The sequence below is a fragment of the Mytilus galloprovincialis genome, chromosome 3, assembly GCF_965363235.1.
Source record: "Mytilus galloprovincialis chromosome 3, xbMytGall1.hap1.1, whole genome shotgun sequence".
Lineage (NCBI taxonomy): Eukaryota > Metazoa > Mollusca > Bivalvia > Mytilida > Mytilidae > Mytilus > Mytilus galloprovincialis.
Window position 1 is genome coordinate 14,280,935 of NC_134840.1, and position 22,852 is coordinate 14,303,786.

Below are 22,852 nucleotides of genomic sequence, written 5' to 3' on the forward strand. Positions count from 1 at the left end.
TTTTCTTGCACCAGATGCGAATTTCGACAATACATGTCTGTGGCCCAAATATTTGAAATCCAAAGCTTACATTATATAAAATTAGATATTGCATTGTATACAGTATTGGTTGTAGATGATTCAAATAAAATTCTGGACAATAGGAGATAACTCAAATTATGAAACATGACTTTACAATGACTTAATTTATATTTTTAGAACAGATATACGTTTCCTGCATCTTGCAAAAGTTATGTAATTTTCCTGACAGGTGTGTTATTATAATGTGATTACATATCTGGGCATATATTACATTGATAAATTTCCGGAAATGTTCATGTATAAGATAATCGAATTTTATGATCAATATGCACTATGACATCCATTATCATTGAACCAGTATATATTTTTGTTTAGGGGCCAGCTGAAGCATTGAAGACCCATTGGTGGCCTTTGGCTGTTGTCTGCTCTTTGGTCGGGTTGCTGTCTCTTTGACACATTCCCCATTTTCATTCTCAATTTTAAACTAAATTTTGTGTATTGAAAAAGGAAGTGATAAGCCTTGGTAAATTTAAATATTAAGTCAGTAACATAGGGTTTTGAATGCATTTAATGCAATATTTACACCAAAAGCACTTGTTTTTGTTTTACTAGACCTTTTATTAATATCTACTGGAAATTGAAGGCTTCAGAGCAAATGCAATGTGATTTCCAGTATAATTTACATTTCAAAGGGGCATAACTCATTAAAAGTATTTGACAGAACTTATTGTCGAAATTGGCAAAGACATTGCTGCTATAAACCTAGGATATAAATTTTCAAAATTCTTAAAGAATTGAACTTGTGAGGAATTGTCTATAAAGGGCAATAACACCTAAAGGGGTTAATTGACCATTTTGGTCATGCTGACTTATTTGTAGATCTTACTTTTACTTATCTTACTGTTAACAGTTTATCTCTATCTATAATAATATTCAAGATTATAACAAATCCTGAACAGTTGGGACAAAAAAGACACAATATTAGTACTTGATATATCTGACACAAAGTAGGTTTCTGACACAGAATAACTGTTATTATATATAATGTAGTCAAAGAACTTAGAATTGGTTGTATGATTTGAATTTATTTTCAATTCTGTGCCTTAGTACAATACATTATGCTGATGCAAGTTGCCCCCCCCCCCCCCACCCTCTCCCCTTTTTTTCCCCAAAAAAAAAATTTGAAGAAATTAATTTCTGAAATCTGAAAAGAGAAAAAATTGTCCCTCCATCAAATTCTTATTTACCCTCCCCCCTTTTTCCCCAAAAAAAGATATGCTCATAATCTCAATTCAAAGTTCTAATGGAGTTTGCAACCCTAACTACCAATTTAAATACATTGTTCTTTAAATGTGATTGAATTACCTCCCTTACACTGCTTTAAAATTGTCTTAATTGTTCATTAACCAGGAAATCCTTACCATCCCTTTGTGGTCAGAGATTGGTTCGATTACTTTCAATGTAATTGATTAAATAACAATTACGTTGTCATTTGTACGATTAAATTAAATTAATGATTACATTGGCAAAGTAATCATCATTACATCTGATTACATTGAATAAAAAAAAAAAAACATTTTTAATGATGTGAATGAATTAACCTTTAATATAACTGTAGCACTTTTTCAAAAGGATTTTGTTTTGTATATTATAAAATGACAACCTCAAACTTCATCTATTTAATAAACCACAAAAGTTCACTACATACTAGTACATACATGAACATTGTGTCACCCATTACACTTTATCATCATTGATCTCTGAATTATTTTGACTTCAATTGAATCTGGTTTTATAAAGAGTTTGCTGTTTGTCTTCTGACCTCTTCCAGACTTTATATGTATTTCAAGGTGCAGGTTATGAAAGTTAAAATATGGATAAAATAAAGTTACCTGATAAAAACTATGTAAAATTTGAATAGAATTGTTTAAACCAATTGTTTTAACAAAATACAATACTATAAATCAATGCATTTTACATGTCCAGTCCAAGTACATACTAAAATTTACCTATTTTAAGCAGGATATTTGTCCAACTTTTAATTTAGTTTGTGCTAATCTGTTTGTGGTATGAAAACTTGTGGTATAATTTCAGAGATTCATACACTGTCTGGAAACTACTAAAATGCTTATTTGGGCACCCTTATTCCTAAACTGTTGGGAGCATAACCCCAAAAATCAGTCCCAACCTTCCATAAATTTTAGGTTCTAACTTGTGTATAAATTTCATGGATTTCTATTTACTTATACTGAAATTATTGTCCAGAAACAAAACGTCTTAGGACGACGTGGTAGACCACAAAATTTATGTGGTCATATAAAAACTGCAAAATTTCATTAAAATTACCAATTCAAGGGCAGCAACCTAACAATGGGTTGGCCGATTCCTCTGAAAATCTCAGGGCAGATAGATCTTAACCTGTTGACCATTTTAACCCCAGTCAGATTTGCTCTAAATGCTTTAGTTCAGAGATATAAGCCAATAAAATGCTTCGCTGATTACAGTATGATACAACTGCAGAGATCTAACCCTGAACAGTTGGGACAAATTATACCTTCTTAAAAAATTTCATAGAGATCCATTCACTTTAACTAACAATGACTAAAGTTATTGTCCAGAAACCAATCAAGGTCTTTGGACGACGACGACATCATACCATTATATGATCCCAAAAATGTTTTGGCGGTTGTATTTAAACTGTATTATACCCCTTTGTTCTATTTTTAGCCATGCCAACCATCTTGGTTGGCATGCGGAGTCATCAAACACATTTTTAAACTAGATACCCTAGTGATGACTGGGTAGTTTCAGAGAAGATGTTTGACTACTGACGACAATTCAAGTGATGAGAAAAGTTTTAGGCCAGGTGAGCTAAAAATGATTTATTAAAGCAGGTACATTTCACCATAATTTTGGGATAAATCTTACAAATTTTACATTACAAATGTTCTTTACTTATACACATTAAAAGAAGAAAAAGAAAAGATTTCAAAGACTTTCAATCAGGACAGAACTTGAGTTTACAAATAATGATTGTGTATGGTACATGATTATGCTATGAATTCCATGAAATGAAAATTCAACCATTAGGCCTATCTTCACTTGTAGTACACTGGTCAAATTTTGCATTGCAAATGTTTAAATCATCAAATACACAACTTGAAATATGTTTTTTAGTTCTCTTTCTCGTCTCAATAACTTCCATCATATCATCAGTCATAGGAAGAAACGAGCCTCTTTCATATTCAGAGAGAACCTCAATAGTTTTCAGTAATAATGATACAACAGGGGAATCATCGCCAGAAACAGATATATCTCCCAGGTGAGAATACTTTGCTGTTATAGGTGAAGAGTGACTTTGGTGATTAAATCCAAGTTCTTTTGTAACATTACTACCACAAATCATCATCATTTGATGCATTTTAACTGGCCAATCTATCTTCCCAACATACACCTGTAACAAGCAAACATATATACATTTATGCACAATGTAAGTGTATATATATCATGTCAAATTTAAAATCTAGATGAACTATGAAATACTGGCACTAAAAATCTCCCTCTTTTAAGAATAACATCTCCTTAATTGGAGTACCGGTAATCCTTTAGATTTACACCAAACTGAAAGTAAAGATAACTCCTTACTTCAAAATGGCAGGTCAAGTAAGATGATTGCATGTTAAAATCAAACTCAATAAACTGACCAAAAGTCGACTTAAAAACAGACAACAATGTATACAGAATATACTAGACTCAGATTGACATCCAATCTTTCATCTAATTGACTGCCTAGTGGCGGATCCAGCCATTTTAAAAAGGGGGGGGGGTTCCCAACCCAGAGTAAAAGGGGGGTTCCAACTATATGCTCCCATTCAAATGCATTGATCGGCCAAAAAAAAGGGGGGGTTCGTGATCGTGTCTGTTATGATGTTTTAGATTTTATTAAACATAATCTATTTATCATAATTACTAGTAAATTATTAAGTCAAGGATTTCGTTACCACAAATTACTTAAAATCTTTACTAAATTTTACTATAGATATAAAGATTTAGTGATGACGTTTGGTTGTACCTGCATAAAATTCATCTCAAACGGGGTAGCACATCCTTATTCCCCGAATGTATCACCATCCCAATAGTCAACACTTCATTCTTATGCAATTATTTTGCATCAATGGTTCTGATTGGATGACAGTTAGCGTAAAATTCTCAATCTCCTTGTCTGTAACTAAGGAAGCTCACAGTTTGAATTGTTGAATCTTATGGTGTTTATATATCTCAACTTGTACGATTCGCTCGTGTATGTAACAATGTTTTCGATTTTAACGAGAGAAATTTATGTATTACTGAAAAATTATTACACCAGGGTTTTCGATATCACAAACTAGTCAAAACATTTACTAAATTTTATCATCGGTATAAAGACATCATTCGTAAATATAGCTCAACATGCAGACTTCTAATACGTTCAGGTATTTCACATCCAATTTTTTATGGTAATATTCTTTATAAAGCACAAAGGTGTCATTATTCACCTCAGAAACTTACAAAACCTTTGAATAGACTTATTAAGAAGGGATATAATTACGATACTGTTGTCAAGTCATTAAAGATTGCATATTTTGGCGTTAATATTGAGTCACTGATAAGGTCTTTGCATCGGAACTAAACATATTTATTCTAAAAACAGTTATTGACATGACACGGGTTATGTTCTTCTCATATATGTTATGATGGTATGATACTAAACCCCTAACGGGAAGGATTGTGCCTGATGTTCATATGATGAAATCATAATCTTTCAGTCAGTTTATTTGAAGTCTGGAGCTGGCATGTCAGTTAACTGCTAGTAGTCTGTTGTTATTTATGTATTATTGTCATTTTGTTTATTTTCTTTGGTTACATCTTCTGACATCAGACTCGGATTTCTCTTCAACTGAATTTTAATGTGCGTATTGTTATGCGTTTACTTTACTACATTGGTTAGAGGTATAGGGGGAGGGTTGAGATCTCACAAACATGTTTACCCTGCCGCATTTTTGTGCCTGTCCCAAGTCAGGAGCCTCTGGCCTTTGTTAGTCTTGTATTATTTTAATTTTAGTTTCTTGTGTACAATTTGGAAATTAGTATGGCGTTCATTATCACTGGACTAGTATATATTTGTTTAGGGGCCAGCTGAAGGACGCCTCCGGGTGCGGGAAATTCTCGCTACATTGAAGACCTGTTGGTGACCCTCTGCTGTTGTTTTTTATTTGGTCAGGTTGTTGTCTCTTTGACACATTCCCCATTTCCATTCTCAATTTTATTGACATGTAATTTCTACAATAATAAGACAAAAAACTTGCATGTTGCACCTAAAAATCTTCATTGTGACATGTATTACCAAAAAGATTTCCCAATGTTACCCTGCTTATTTTTATCATGATGAAATATTATTACCTCTCATATTGACTTTCACCTACCTGAAAAATTCCTCTAGGAGCTACCCTAATAATATAACAATGAGATGTTGATCTGCTTCCACTCAGTGTATTAAACATTGTTTCATGTATGCTATCTTCAAGGTCAGGTTTTGAACCCTGCAAAAAATGTTTCACAATTCAACAAAAAATCGCAGATCAATCATGTCAATAGAGTGTCAGACTTTTTCTTTGTGGTATATATACTTGTGTCACTTTATGAAGGAATGTTGATGCAATCTAGGAAAACTTACAGGTTACTATAAAGTGATAAAAGCCAGACAATTATGTTTAGTCTAACATGTGTGTACTGAATTGTTGAAATGACCTAATACTGTGCCCTATTTGTGCATTGGTTATCAGTAAATATCATTCTCATATACCTCAAGCTGTTATCCAGCGAAATGTTAGCCATCTTTTTTTTTCAGTTTTTCTTCTTATTTTCAGTAATTCTGTGTTCCCTGAGTGTGGCAAAGGGGGCAATATGCTGTATGGCTGTGGTTGTTCTAAGTTATTCTTGGTTTAAACATGTTAAAGATATTAATGATTATAGTTTCAGTATTTAAGGTTATATGTCTTTACTTTTAATTGAGCAAAGAAATTTAGTCACCTGTGTATATAATATTGATATTTTTCAACCTTAAAATAAAGTACTTTACTTTACTTGCTATTTTTTTTTTAAAGTTTGATCAAATTAACAAATTGGAGTAAATCATAAATCACAGTAGCCTAGGCTACTCACCTCTTCAATAATATTTAAACATACGCTTGCATCATCATAATCATAGCTAGGATCATCCAAACAAATGTCCACCAAGGGTTTATACTTGACATATCTGCATGGGGCAGTATATATCTCAAATGGTTTTAAAGGTACTTTTTGCTGAGCAATAAAATGTCCATCAAAATGTTTCATCAGCAAACAGTGAACAAGATTTCTACCAAGAGACCTGGTACAGTTGCGTCCATAAGATTTAAATCTGTTACGACACTGCCTTATCCTAAAAATAAATCAAAATCCTGAAATGAATGGAGAACATAGAGAATAATGAACCTTATTTTGGGATCAGTACCTGCAGAATATTTAATGAATGGCTATTATTTATTTTTAATATATTGAACCAAAAAATTAAGTTTTAACTCTTCACATTGAATAATCTGTGAAGCAGATTATGTTAATTCCAGAGTTCTAATAAAATTATATGTAAATCCTGAATTTAGACAAATATAAACCCAACAATAAATTCTCTCTCAACAAAAAGACCCAATCCTTTATAATGATTATGTCTCAAAAAGGTCCTTCTGACTCCTTTACCCCCCTTTATAATGTATATGAAGTACATGTATGATAGAAAAGAATATATGCAAGACCATGATGAATGCTATAATTGAATTAAAGTTGGTCTTGTTGTTTAATCTGCTTACTGTGTTGAATTCCATGTTTCCCTGCAATCTCTTGTTCCAGTATGAGACAAAATTTGTTCCCAAATTTCCTGGCCTAAAACCTCTTCACATGATTCCACTGGCTTTATATCACAAAATCTAAATGGCCATCTAGCAGCTGATATTTCTGAGTGAAAAACATTTGACCTGCAAGAAAAATTATTAGTATTTACATGTTGGAAAGTATTTTTATATACCGTAAATGAATTCCATTTTTCAGTGAATTTAAAAGTGGTCATAATGAAAACATGCTAACAGGCTTAATGTTTTGAGAGTTCTTCAAAAGTCTGGTGATTTCGTGCATGCCATCCAAAAATAATTTGAATAAAGGAAAGATTTTATACTAATCACTACTACACAATATTGTTGAATTTGAAACAAACACACTGCCAAGTACATTTGTAAAATGTACAAATGTATGCAGGGCAAAATTTATTTCAATCCAATATAAATTTGACTTTTAAAATGAAAGTAATCCTATCTGATGATAATGATGATCATAATGATGTATTTTTTAATGAAAATTGACTAACTACATGGTAAATCATGGGATTGCAATTACATGTACATAATGTTTAAATGAACTCTTGAAATGATCAATTCTACTCTTTTCTGTCCTTTTCGGAAGACTAAAACAATTACAAGATTGAATTTATTTGTGTACATTGCAGATATTATTAAAGCAGCTAATGTGTGATATCACCAGCAGCGATGAATCCAGGAACTCTACTGTACATCATTTGTACATTGCTAGAAAACATAAAAGATTAGAGCCACCATTATTCATTATTATACCAGTGCTTCAAATACAAAAACCAGATAACAGTATCTTTACTCTGTTTAAAGGTTCAGTTAGCTTTTGAAGTGAATGCCAACATTTTTGTGCTTTGAAAAGAATATTACCATTAATAGATTGGATGTTAAACATCTAAACGTACAAGATGTCTGCATGTTGATTCTGTATTTAGTATATATGGTTAATCAAGGACATATATTAGTGTGAGTTAAACTCCTTGGTTTAATTCAATCTTTATTAGAATTTATCTAGTCCAAATAATTTGATGTCTTGGAAGTCTATTTCAATTTTTTGTCTATTTAACATGGTAAGGCATCAAAGAAATAAATATTTCTTTATTCTTTGGTAAAAGCAAAATCTCACTATTTTAGGGAAAATCTTGATCATCAAATCTTTGATTATACCTCTCTTTACCTTTTTAGTTAGCTCATGCATATTTCCAGAAAAATATAAAAAAGACATAGAAAGAAAATGTTTCAAATTTATCTGGCATTTGTCTGGAATGACAAACCAGATAAAGTTAAAAGAAATACAATGATTGGTAGTCATGGTAGTTATGAAAACGGGGGGTTGAATATGATTGACATTGAAAGTCACTTTGAATCACTAAAAGCATCATGGATAGGTAGAATCTTACATTGTAAATACAGATATGGCCAGATGGCAACTTATATAATTATATATATATATCAGATTCGTTTTTGTAAGGGCTATTCCAGAAAAAAATGTATGGGGGGGGTTGGAAGGCACAGTGACATTGTATTAATAATACATGGGTGATGGGTATCAGAGCAACTTTCACACTATAATGCACTATAATTCTCAATTACAATTGGATGGGTGGTGGGTGCTGACAAAAACTGCCTTCCAACCCCCCCCCCCCCATACAATTTTTTCTGGAATAGCCAAAAGTATTTTAATTACTATTTTAATTCTAAATTATTTACAAGATCTTACAATGCTCGGGGGTAAATTGCCAAGCAGTTTATATGAATCAATATGGATTATAATAAAGTTGATCAATATCTACCTAATCATGCTAATATTCCAAGATTTTATAAAAATGTGTTAAAAAGCTGGATGAAATTAGGAGGAGGACAGACAGATATACCAAAAACCTTTTATGAAATTAGTAAACAAATTATTTGGGGGAATAAATACATTTAACTGAATAACAAATGTCTTTTTTTTTTAATTGTATAAAAGGTAATTTGATTTATATAAATGATATTTTAAATGAAAATGGGGAAATTTCACAAAATGTAATTTTGCAAAATTTGAAAATAAATCCAATTGGATAGCTGAGTTAACATCCCTAAAAAACGCAATTCCAAAAGATTGGTTACAATGTCTTAAATCATAGAAATTCAACGAGAAGTATAGTCAATTGATGTAAAAAGACAATGTTTGTCAATAAGTGGTAATTATATTGACATTCTTTTTTGTCAAATAAGTTATTATATAACAGATTAGCAAATGATTAGTAAAGAAAAAATTGTGAAACCTATTGGTATAAATGTATAATAATAATAATAATAATAATATTTATTCAATAAAATATCAAGCCTATTTATAACTACAATACACAATACGATATATAAAGACAATACTAACACATAATATGGTAAAATATATTGGCATTTTATGAGTGCAGTATCCTTAAGTGTATGAAACAATTTGCTGATATTTTATCAGGGATAACCCATGAAAGCTCTAGAGCTTATTTCCAATGGGGTCCCTTCATGTAAACGGCTTATAGTGTTCGGCATACAAAAAAAGATAACACACAAAATAATATGACATAAAAATTCATATAAAAAGTAATTTATATAAAAATATGATTAATAATATAAAAAGGAGTCTGATGAAGCCGCACTATAACTTTTGGTTAAGTGCTCTTTGACGTTAATTTTAAATTCCTTTATTTTCTTTATTTTTTTAACCTTAATTGGCAACATATTCCAATCTTGTATGCCATTAAAATAAAATGTGTCTTTTTGTTGACTTTTTACTGGAGGAACCCAGAAGTTAAAATGTATATTCACTATTTCGTGTGAAATGATGATGTAAATGTCTCACCTTTGTAAAATTTGAATACATATAATTGGTCCGAGAACACAATTATTTCGTAGTGCATTTCTTTTAGAACATAAATGAAAATAAAAAAAATCCCACCAGCTCTTTCTCAAAGAAACTTTTACAGTGTGTTGTACTACTTTTGGGACAAATTATATCAAAATTATAGAAAACTTCATCGGCTCTAACTCAAAATATGGACAATTTTATGTTTAGGGCGTCTTGAAATCTTTTGACAACTTCCGAAGTGCTAATTTTCAACCTTTTTCAGCTGGACCAAGTCACTACTTTCCTTTAAAATTCTGGACCCAAATTTTTTTACAGTGTAATTTCACCCCCCTACTTGCAATTTGAGGCATTAAACATGGAGAAATAAATTTGGAAGGGGTATAAAAATTAATGGCAAGTAACCCACTGTCAACACTAGGGACTATATTTGTGAACAACAAAAATCAAGGGACGACAATTGTGGTCTCGGACCAATTAGGACAATGGTGGTAATAAATATTATGTACATGGTTTAATCTCAATTGTTTAACACGATTTTCAATATTAACATAACCAATACTATTCAATACATTATGGTCAACTTTTGATCTATATCCAGTGTTTTTTTTATAAATCTAACACATTTTTTTTTGTAATACTTGTAACTTATCTTTATATTTTTTGCTGACACCAGCATACATGTACCATGCAGAACAGGCATAGTAAAATGACATTGAATTAAAGCTGTTAAATGTATTACCATTACAGACAAAATTTCATTTGAAACCATATTGTACAACTTTATTTTTTAAAGAAAATAAATTGAAGATGTATCGATGGAAACTTTTACAAAGCATTTTACCTACATTTTGTACTAACATGACTAAAAAGTTAATATTACCTACTAAAAAGTTATTATTTCATTTGTATTTAGATGGAAAATAACAGACAATGATTTATGTAACAAATGCTTTAAAGAAGAATATCAACATTATTTTATGTCATGTTCTTTTTTACACAATTTACGGGAAAAAAAATCATAATTTTTCGCAAAAAGTAAATATACATGATATAGAAAAAGATTTCACATTGAAAGATATTGTTTTTGGCTATAAAATATCTGATAAATATTACTTTGGCTTTAACTATCTTATTACTATTATTGGGTTTTCAATTTATAAATCCTACTATGTATCTGATCAGAAATTGAAAAGACTTGATGGTTTTTTTTCATTCATTATAGAATTTACAAAACGAATGTCTTGTGAAAATCTATGGATGGTACCAGCGGGATTTGAACCCTCAATCTCGGGATCTAAAGGCAGCGCTCTAACCAATTGAGCCAAAGAAGATCTCACTGCCAGGCAATATTCTATATACAATTTTTGTACCAGATTCTCACAGCGCCATTGTTCATGTTGTTGTGAAACTCTATGGATGGTACCAGCAAGATTCAAACCCTCAATCTCGGGATCTAAAGGCAGCACTCTAACCAATTGAGCCAACGAAGATCTTCCCTAACTCAACTAGTTAGACTACCATTATATCTCCAGGTCTATAACAATATTATTCAAAGAAGTTAAAAGAAGATAAATTTTTAGGTAATATTAAGAAACATTTATCAAATTGATGTTTTATTTACTAATATAATAAAATTGAAATTTATATGTATTCTTCATAAGGAGCTTGGACTTTTTGAAGACAATGTAACAAGCAACTGATGAAAATAAAGGAATTTTAAAAATAAAAAAAAATAATAGCCTTTCAAGATCATGAAGATATTATCATCAGTGGTCAAAATGGTGATGGATCAAGAAATGTTCATAAGTGGAGGCCCACTGTTTGCCATAGAAGGGTCCTGCTTAAACCCCGAAAATCTTCAGTCCGGACTGAATTTGTATGATCTGTAACAGCTACAGTATTTTATCAACTTGTGACAGATTTAACTGCCAAACAGTTGAGGTTGTGGTTTCACATCTGATAACAGTTCACTGAGAAAAGACAATGACCTTAGTTTTAGAGGAAAGAATTTTTATTATCAAAATACATATGCATTGAATATTCACACATAATGATTTCAGAGTTAAATTATTTGTATAAATTGAAAATTTATTTTTGTTTTTTATTATTTATATTTTCCCTAGTACAATGGTCTATAAGCCAATGAAACTTTCAAAAAGCATGATGAATGTGTCCACTTCTTGAGCAAAAGTGTCCACATTTGTCTTTCTTCAATGAAGCAATATACACAAATATGAAAGAAGTATTGAATAAAAGTGCATTGTCAAGATTACAAATCAACATGATCAATTGAAATGAAATTACAATTAAAGATATGGAAACGTTAAAAATTGTAAACACACTTTATATTTTGACCTTCATTATACATTCTTTACCTAATGACATTTCAAGTATTTGTAACAAAAGTAAAACAAGGCTAGGCATCTGCAAGTCATCAGCTTCTCCTTGTCAAATATATGGTCATAAATTCATTGATAAAGAGAAACCATACAGTGACTTTCCTCATCACCAAACTGATCAAAAAGCGGTGTACTTCGGGGTTTAAGTGATTCTTGATATATATATAACATTATTAACAAGCATTTTCCCAGAAAAAGGGGGGGGGGTCATGGACTAGAATTTATAATACATGAAAATCTAATTAAAAGGGCAAATAAAGGTACGTTTATAAGTATTTTTAAATGATATAACTACTGACTTTAAACAGTTGTCGATTTGAACGGGTGCTGATTTTTTGAACTGTTGAAGTGATACAACAGGCTATTTGATTTTCTGTAGCACAATAGAGAATCGAACCAACGACCTCCAATATTCGAGATACATGAATTTTCAAAATCTATATATAGTTAAATCGGTATTTCATAATGGACTAAAAGAGAAACATGAAGAAGGCAAGTACCAATTTTTTTCTTTCACTCCATCTGCCATTGGGGACAAGGTAAAATCCGCACCGTTTTCGAAAGTGCACTGAAATGATTCCGTAACTGATTAATGAGTATATATAATGTATATAATGTATATATAAAAAAGCTATATATAGCGATTTGTATAGAGTTTTGCTGTTTTGCCGGTCTTTGTTAAGGTTAAAATAGAAGAATATAAATTGATTCTGAATACAAAAATATAAGAACATACACTTCAATAAGAAAGTACTATTTATTCAAAACGTGCATAGTTAAATATATTTATTTAAAAAAAAAAGCCAGTAAAATATCAAACTTTTTTTTTTTTTTGATTGATACTAGTACTTTTTTCTTTAATAGGAAGTATAAAAAACATTTCTTTATAAATATAATATATAAAGCATACGAACCCACATAAAAAAAATCGACATTCTCGATTTAAACTATCCTATTAGTTTTTTTAACAAAAAATTACACCAAATTAAACAACCTCAAACTGCTTTCACAAGCGTTACAAAAGTCTACCATGAGCACTAGAAAGGTGTGGCTAGCCTGCCACTGCATCACTTTTGAAAAATTTGCAGATATATACATTTCAGTATTAAACATTCATAGAATAAATGCTGTCAGTAGCAAGATTTCTATGCATCGTTTGTACAATATATTTTTTTTATTAATCTTATAGTATTTTATTGCACCATAGACTAGATTATTATTGTTTTGTCCGGTTTTCGTGAATTTTAAAGTCCTCGTTTCACGTTTCAAAGATCTCCAAAACCTGTTGTAGCTCTTCATATCAGCCGAAAATCAAGTTTGTTTGATAACAAATTTGTTGTTTTCTATTTTCGAACGTTCAATGTTCAACAGAAATTAACGTATGTAAATGTAATTAGATGAGTGCAGTTTACCAAGAATGACTAGAAAGACAAGGACAAAAAGGTTATTGACATCTAGCCACATATATCATTTGTGCATACATAGTTTCCATAAAAAAAATCCTATGGTCTTGATTAAAAGTATGAAATAAGACCTGCAACATATACATTTCAGTATTCAACATTCATAGAATAAAAGTAGTAAAAGTGGGAAAGTGCATATAATTATTCTATGAAGTGTTGGGTAACCAGACCCAAGACTACAGTTCTCCAGACAGTGGAGGAAAGATACACAACAACAACAACAACAACAACATAGCAAAACTTTATATAAAATCACTATTTTGCCGGTGCCGGCAAACTAGCCACTGCCTTTATAATATTATAATATGATTTCAAGAAAAATATTAAGATGATAAATAAAGTCACCTAAGTTTGTTCTTGCCATAAGTAAAATGAGACTACTCGTTATAGTAGCCTCAGAAACTGTAAAGTAAGACAACCCTTATGAAAAGAAAAACATTGCTGCAACTTGCGGTAAGGTTGCAGCAACCTTGCGGCAATCTTTTTAGTTCGCCAGAAGACCTGAAAGTTGTTCACCAGTGTTCGACGCTAGCAGCGACCTTTCGGTAAACAAATGTAAAAGTTTGCCGCAAGGTTGCCGTAAACTCTTAACTTTCTTAAATTTGAAGGAAATTTGTAAACAAACTTTAAAGGAGTCCTAAAGTTTGCTGGAACTTCGCCGCAAACATTATAGCATACTGAGCATGCTCCCTGTACTAAAATCAGACTTCCTGCTTCTTTGAATTTGAAATAGGAGGGAGTTTTCAATGTTGGTGTTTTCATGTTAAAAGTAAATGGATGTTATATATGATAGATGTCTGAGTTATATATGATTCAATTAGTTCCTGGAACAGGCCATGCATCATTGATCATCTCTTTGTAAGTTAATTTAGACAGTTTTTGCATGTTAATTTGCTATTATTGGTACAAAAATTATGTCAAAGAACCCCATTTTGAAATAACGATTGTGTTACACTCTTATTGCCCTTAGAGAAAGATCATTACAGTTGAAATCTTAAACTTTGTAGATATTAAATGATGTTTTGCAGGAAAGGTCTTCAAAACAATTTGTAATTCTATATATTGTTTAATCACATTTGTCAGATTTATATTTTAGATATGATTTTATGCTTTATCAGTCATTCCCAAAAAATGGGTACAATTACAAAATTTTAGTGTCGCCGGCAAATAACCACAAAATGCAAGCTAAACATATGTCACAGATAATCTTTTTCGTGTTCTAAGTGATTAATATGTATACTAAAATAAAATTATAGTCTTTTGTGATGTATATCGTTAATATATTTGTGTGATTTTCTATTCAATATACGGAAATCACACTAATTCCGAATGTCGCTAAGAAAAACTCCAAATATCAGTGTGAATTAAAATACTTTATTTCATCTAAATCATGATTAGATTTGCTTTTTTTATTTGACACTATATTGATTTTTATCCACAAAAATATTTTGGAATCAAAAGTTATAATATACACTTTGATTTACCCATTAAACCAATGTCGCCGATAAACGAATAACCTACCGTAACATATCTTTAGGTACAGTCAAAACATATTTATATGATTGGAAATCATACCCAAAGTGACTTTAAGCTAAGTTGATACATCAAATTTTAAAATCCTCCCTTTAACTTTTATTGCAATGAAACGAAAAATTAAAATAAATCTTCTCTTTCTCTTTTTTTCGATTGTCGCATATAAGAATCCAACCTACGTAACGCGTATTTTGGAACGCACTAACCAAGAACAAATCAAAATGATGATTATTTCATTGAAAGCACCCATAAAGCTTCTCAATAATCAGTTTTGAGAAAGCAACTCAACAATGTTGTTACATATTTCCATGTATAATGTAAATAAAACTAACCTCCGTTTAAATAACCTCCGTGACGCAGTTATTTACAGTTAAGTTGTCAGACTTTTATCAGTATCAGCGGCTGCCGACACTGCCGAAAGTCATTTTTGTAGCAGACATAATTTATTATAAAGAAAACAGAGAAACAAAATACAGATTTTGAGAAAAAAAAATGTTGTTTTGGGAAAGGTAGGTTAACTTGTTTTTTCCCTATTATGTGAGCAACATTATAATGTTTAATAAACGTTATATCAGCCATTTTCTTAGATTTAAAATAGTCTACAACACAACTTGTGTAATTACGACGACAATCATAACTTTAACAGCGGTTTATGGCAAACATTTTCAAGATTATTTAGGACTCATCAATGTAACGGAGGTTATGCAAATAAAAAAAATCTTAAGATGCATGTAAACACGATCATACCAATTGAAATTCTTGTACATTGTTATAGGTACCAAATCAGTTCATCAATTATCACTAATAAAAATCAAAAGGTGATGTCAATCATAGACATCATTGATTTACGTTACGGAGGATAAAGTTTTTTTTCTCTAACAGGACTTAACTCTTTTTAGATAACGATTTACTAAGAAAAATGTTTAATTCTGTTGTCTTGTTTGTCATTTAATTCCAATATTTACATTCATTTATATGTTTGCTGTTGGTAAGAACTGGAATTGTCCGTTATGGAGGTTTCAAATGTCGTTACGTAGGATAGAAATTTTCGAAATGAAACTATTTTGACTCCAAAACTTCATAGTTGAGTATAATACATACATTATGGTGTGAAGGAAGATGACATTATCTGTATAGAGCTAATAAAATTAAGTTGAACAGTATTCGGTTTAGGTAAAACATATTTTTGAGTGAAAGTTCATGAATCGTTACGGAGATTTTGACAAGAACAAGTCCATTTGACTAAAAGAAACATATAACTTGATAGAAAACAGTTTTTTAGTTTGTAATGTCAATATATTGTTTAGAAAAGCTAGCATTAAAGAGTTAAGTGTTACTATGTATCAGCATTCAGATACTGGTTTGATATCAACCTCCGTAACAAAGATGGGGGTGTGGATTAATACAAGCATAAAAAAATACATACAAGTGATTCAAAACATAAATAATAGGGTTTTTCCAGGAAAGCTGTATTATGAAACTAAAATATTATACAGCATAACATTTCATTAGTTTAAATTGATTACTAAATAAGTTGTGAAAACTACTTATTTGAATTATTTTTTAAACACTATATTAATTCAGACCTTAAAATTGGTATTTGCTTTCAATATATACAGAATAATACGTATAAATCAGTTTGCAATGGTGGTAAATGTAACCCATTTCACATGAGCCTGGATTTAAATCTTGTGTTTTTCTCTAATGCAATTTTTAAGATGACTTTATACAACACTAACCTCCGATACGTTCATACTTACCTTGTCTTACAAAAAATGCTAAAACTAGAAAACAACTAAAATGGTGTAAGTAAAAATTAAAGAAATGACAGACTACCCAGACAACATGAGTATGTTGGCCCAACATTGGCACAACGTATATCATTGCATTGGCCCATCGTTGTATTTTAACGTTGGCCCAACGTATAAGTGCAAAGTGGGCCTACGTTGGCCCAACATGATGGCTTCATGTTGGCCCAACGTTGTACGGTTATATGCAATATATAGAGCCAACGTTGGCCCATTGTATGAAAAACAAAATCCATGTTGGCACAACGTTGGACCAACGTAGAAATATCTTTTCTAATGTAGGCACTATGTTGGTCCAAGGTAGGTATTTCTCATTTTTATGTTGGCAATACGTTTGTCTATTGTTTCAACCAAAATACAATGGATGCTGCATGAGGAGCTACGGAGTACATTTGATCTTTTTTTGTATTCCAAACTGCCAAAGTTTAAGGTAGCAATTCTGTATTTTTGTATTACCCATTGTTGTTACTGTCCTTGTTTTTTTCATGAACTTTGCATCTTTAATTTTATTGTGTGACGCTAAGATATTTCTTTGGCAATGTTTGATGAATCGACCAGATAAACTCTGTGTCATTTGGTGTCTTGTAAAGAGCTGTCTCATTAGCAATCATACCACATCTTCTTTTTTCATATCAATTTCATTTATTTCTTTAACAGAACAAATGACGTATGGCTTATGGTTAGGCGATCATACAAATAGTTTTTTTCCGAGATGTAATTTTTGTTTTGGTTCCAGATCCAGAATGAAAATTAAATAATTCAGAAGATGAAACTTTATTTATTTTAAATTTGATATCATTGGTCGTCACCACGAGTAGTGTCCTCCTCAATTTGAACTTCGACAGTGTCATTATTATTTATATATGTTATTCTTTTTTCCCTTCTCTGTTTCACTCTAAAAATTGTGTTTAGAGCCTAAACACTTTCCTAAACACATTTGTGAAACCGATTTTTGACATGTTTTAAATCTAAACATGTTTAATATTTAATGTGCTAACAGCCTAAACGTGTCAAGCTATAAAGTGCTTAGACTGTAAACATGTTTAGATGTAAAGTGTTTAGACTAGAAACATGTTTTGCTAAAATGTGCTTAGACTGTAAACATGTTTAGTTGTAAAGTGTTGTATCTGGAAACATGTTTAGTTCTGAAGTGTTTTGTCAGGAAACATGTTTAGCTGTGAAGTGTTTTGAAAGTAAACATGTTTAGACCATAAAGGGTCGTGAAGAAACATGTTTATCGTTTTAGTACGATAAGCCGTTACTTCATTAGACCCCAAATAAACTAATACTCCGGAAGGGTAGACTGTAAAACGTATGATAGCTTTCAATACTACATGTGTTCATACCATCACAAAAGGAGCCAAACGCATCAAACTAAGAAACTTGAATTTCCAATTCAAATTGATTGTGACTAATACCTTTTCAATCTGAATGAGTATTTTCTTTAATTCAATTGTCAACATTCGACTATTGCATTTTTTCTTCATTTCAAAGATTCATTAAACAGTCTAGAACTTTTGAAATGAAATTATTATAATACTTATTCTAGGATTAAAAACAAAATTACAAGATATGAAACAAAGGAATTTATGTAATTGTTTATTTCCAGTTAATCATTGAACACAATCAAATATTAACTCATAAAATCATAAATTCATAGCAACGTACATATACATAATATTGACCAATCAAAACAATTTGAAAATGTCCTGTTTTCATTTTACAAGTCAATAAGAGCTTCTCCTTTCTTAGTACCCAACTGCTGGTCACTGGCCTGAAAGATAGAAAAATATTGATAAGCAACTAAGTAGAATTAATCTAAAAATATAAATATACGAACTACTACACCAAAAAGTAAATGCATGATTTAAGATCCAGATAACAACATTAGAACACTGGTATAAAAGCATAAATGTACTGCTGAGTCAATTGATATTTTTAATATAAAACTTCTTTTCATGCTTAATATCATTCATTTGATCAAATATATATTGACATTTTTAAAATCAAATACACTTCGGATTCTTACCTAGCAATATAGTTGCTACTGTGCATTATCTCCTCTTTTAGCATGTCAAGACAAATGATTTTCTCTGCACTTCTCTCATCTAGAATAAAACAATACATATCAATAAAAATATAAGAAAGCACAACGGCTTATAACTATTGAAGAAAAACAAGCATCTTTTTATTTATGTTGAGCAAATGTTGATTGTGCATTTAGGAAGTGCTTACCGTAAAACAATGAACTCGATATGACACTGGTTTTGCGAATGATGCACTCGGCAGATTCCGCTTCCCTTCATGTTCCATTATAATCTGCCGAGGAGTATCAAATGAAAATTGTCCTCATGAACTCCTTTCAAAGAACATATATATATATAATACATTTGTAAGTGCTAGCTTGCATGATAGAACATTAAACAACTCTTATCTTTACACAAGATAGTTTGAACACTAAAATCTCTTACAAGCACTTGTTTCATGGGATGGTTCCCCCTTTTTCTTCTCCTGCATTGACTATACGGTAGTGTACTTGTACATAATACCTATAACTGTCAATAATCATTTAAAATTGGCAGTACAAAATAAGAATCAGTATAATTATAACTCCTTACCTTTCTGAAACAGTTAAGTTACGGTCAGTTATGGTCAGAAGTAAACAGCGTGGCCTTTGACTTCGGGTTCTTAGTTTCTTCTTCTCGCTCAAAAATTAGCACGTGGTATGCATGCCGTCTTCGGCCTAAATGTGTTGTAATTCTAAACGTGTTTAGGAAAGTGTCTAAATATCGAAAGTGCTTAGAATTTAAACACGTTTAGCTTCATATACTTGACGATGTAGCTAAACATGTTTAGCACAACAACATGTTTATTGCAAAGTGCTGAGAGCCAAAACATGTTTAGTGCGAAGTGCTGAGAGCCAAAACATGTTTAGCTTTTAATGCTTAGAAATTAAACACTTTCCTAAGCACATAAGTCTTGCAACACGTTTAAATTCTAAGCACTATTTTTACAGTGTTCTTGCCACCTTCTCTGTCATGGCTTAAGCGCTGCCAATCTTTAGCTGCATCATCTATCTCCTTAACCGAAGACTCTTTACAGCTATGTTTTTTTTCTAACCGACTCTGTAATAAGGTTATAAGTAAACTTGAATTGCGTATTTGTCTAATGCATGCGTGCGTAATCTCCCTTCTAGATATGTAATATAAATTAATGTATATTCTAAATAGTTTAAACACTATTTAATACAAAATAAAATCTTAAATAACCATTTTTTTTTTATATTGGGTATTTGTCTAATGGTCAGAAATTCATTAGTATTAGACGGATTTGTGGGTATAACAAACCCTTATTACTATTATTTCAGAATTCGGTATCATGTTTTATATATTCGTAATATACATGATATATAAAGAATAATTTAGATGTGTATTAATGAACAGTTAAATATTTGATATATAAAAACACTGTTACACATTCAAGTGTGTATATGATCAGGTTTCACAAATATATCGTATCTGTTTGCATGCGATTTAGAAATACAATAAAACTAACAAATTTTTATTTATATTTTAATGAAGTAGAAATCATTATACCACATTTTTGAAACATTACGAAATAAGGTACATCTTAAGGCAATTTTATTCCATTAACTTCAGTAATGATCATACATGTTGTGGTTATAGATTTATATAATTTACCATTTGTTTGAAGATACTTATAATGTTCAGTGGCAAATATTTCATTATAATTAATAGGATTGAAATGATTTAAAATCTAGAAAAAATTTCGCCCAAAACGTATAAACTTCAAGATCAGCATTATAAAATGATAGAAATTAATATATGTTTTGATTTTTAACAACATCCCTCAGATTAAAAAATCATATTGTATTTGTCATTCTGAATCGTATATATATATATATATATATATCAGATTTTTTAAAGTTACAACTTACATGTTACTATCTTTCTCTTTGAATCTCAGATGACATGATTTTCTCTTTTTGTTTTCTTCGTATCACTGCTTTCTTACAAATACACAACAGGAAATAATCACAAAAGTGACCATCCCATTACATTCAGATTTCCTATAAACTTAATTATCATAGCAACTATCTTTGAAATTTGTCGAACATATGGTCAACCTTATCAGAATGGGCTTGATTAACAGACTGCACGGTGGGTATGGTTGTCCTGCGAGAGAACGTACTGTGCTGGTGATTCGGTCCTGACGGGTGCTGGTGATCAATGAAAAAATGTAAACAAAGACGAAAATGATGATTTTTGACGTTTTCACTCATAAAAAATGGAAGAAAACAGTTGAGATTTTTCAATTTTGTTTCTTATGGGTTCATATATAAACCATTAAAAAATTGACCCTCTAAACTGTTTCAGTAAGCGTAACACAAAAATGCTCATTTTCAGAAAATCTCGAACTGAAAAAATAAAACAAAAATGCTCATAGAGTCCGCTTTCTATACCGCAATCCACACGACAAAACAATTTTGTGAAAAAACATTGCAATTTCTTAAAATTTAGCATTTTCTCAATTTATGCATGTCCTGATACTGTGCTGGTGGGTCCTGTCATTGTGCTGGTGGGTCCTGATACGGTGCTGGTGATTTTGGATAAGAAGTTGGTCATATTTGAAACAAATGTTACAAAATCAATAAAATTGGGCAGATAATTGTTGCCAACAGGATCTATGACTCCTATTTTAGCTCTTGTGCATCCATTTGGCTGTTTAATATGTGTTTTCAAATGATCTTAACTTGTATTACATAATAACATAAAAGGGCAACATCTTTCGTCCAATATCAGATAACAATATATAGTATCTAAAATAGGTTAAAAATTCCACAATACTATATAATTCATTTTATGTGTCAATTTGTTCGAAAAAAGTCGAAAAGAAGAGAGTTTAAGTTAATGTCATGATTATCTGTCGCTTTCTAGATCTATGCTTAGCATTTATTTCAGATGACATGGACTCCTCACCCTGATGACCCTGCTGCCTTTCATAACTTCATCCGTATACATATATTAATAGATAAACGAAAGGCTGCAACTGGTATTTTTGTATTTAAAATGATTCGTTGTAACGAGAATATTTGTGGTGAATGGAAACTGTGAGGGTCAAAATCTTAAATTGCTTATAAATGTTGCTGGACCTAGTTTCGTTATCTGATCCGAATTTTCTGAAATGTGCAAGATAGATAGACATTTTGATTTGTTTACTCGGTAATGAACCCTTGTGTTGATCCCATGGTAAACATAACAAAAATCTCTGTACAAAGGTCTGTGAATTTTCTACAAAAATAGTGATTTTATTTTCACTAAATTCTCTTTTTTCTACTAAATACAATAATGAACTATAATAAATAATAATGCTTTGCAAGAAGTTTCCCCTTGATATATGCACATTTCGTAATTGACATTGTCATAAACCGTACACGAAAAGATAAAATATTGATATAAGTACTTAATTTGCATCTTTGAACCCCCACCCCGGCTTGTTTTTTAGGAGCCTGGGGTGTCTAAAAATGGTCGATTACAGACAGCCGAGTACGCATTTTACTTTCCAGGCGTGTTTATGTTTTTTAAATATAAATTAAGGCTACATTTTAATATAATAATTCTATGAATTCACAATATAAAAAAATGCAGAAAAAAAATGAATGAAGTGAAATATCTTAGCAAGGAGTCATAACTACAGATATGGTGTGTTTGACACACAAAACTTAAAAGCTTAGTGATATTACCAATATTAAAATAAAAGTGTATTTTAGTTGGGTATTTTTTCCATTTACTCATTTTCAATTATAATCAAGGCACATTTGATT

At 30.9% G+C, this 22,852-nt stretch overlaps 1 protein-coding gene and 1 long non-coding RNA gene across 2 annotated transcripts; both read right to left on the bottom strand.

Annotated features, from left to right (window-relative positions):
* Nucleotides 1-2,888: 2,888 nt before the first annotated feature.
* On the bottom strand, nucleotides 2,889-12,761 carry LOC143067239 (uncharacterized). Its single transcript, XM_076240346.1, has 5 exons — nucleotides 12,704-12,761; nucleotides 6,906-7,070; nucleotides 6,223-6,481; nucleotides 5,484-5,600; nucleotides 2,889-3,475 (listed from the first exon to the last, which is right to left on the bottom strand). Exons 1-5 carry the CDS (start codon nucleotides 12,730-12,732, stop codon nucleotides 3,101-3,103), a joined length of 945 nt encoding a protein of 314 aa, XP_076096461.1. The 5' UTR covers nucleotides 12,733-12,761; the 3' UTR covers nucleotides 2,889-3,100.
* A 5,842-nt stretch (nucleotides 12,762-18,603) lies between these two features.
* Nucleotides 18,604-20,014, bottom strand: LOC143066327 (uncharacterized). The gene is made up of 3 exons (XR_012975555.1): nucleotides 19,626-20,014; nucleotides 19,037-19,115; nucleotides 18,604-18,781 (listed from the first exon to the last, which is right to left on the bottom strand). It is a non-coding gene; the product is annotated as an uncharacterized LOC143066327 (long non-coding RNA).
* Nucleotides 20,015-22,852: the final 2,838 nt, after the last annotated feature.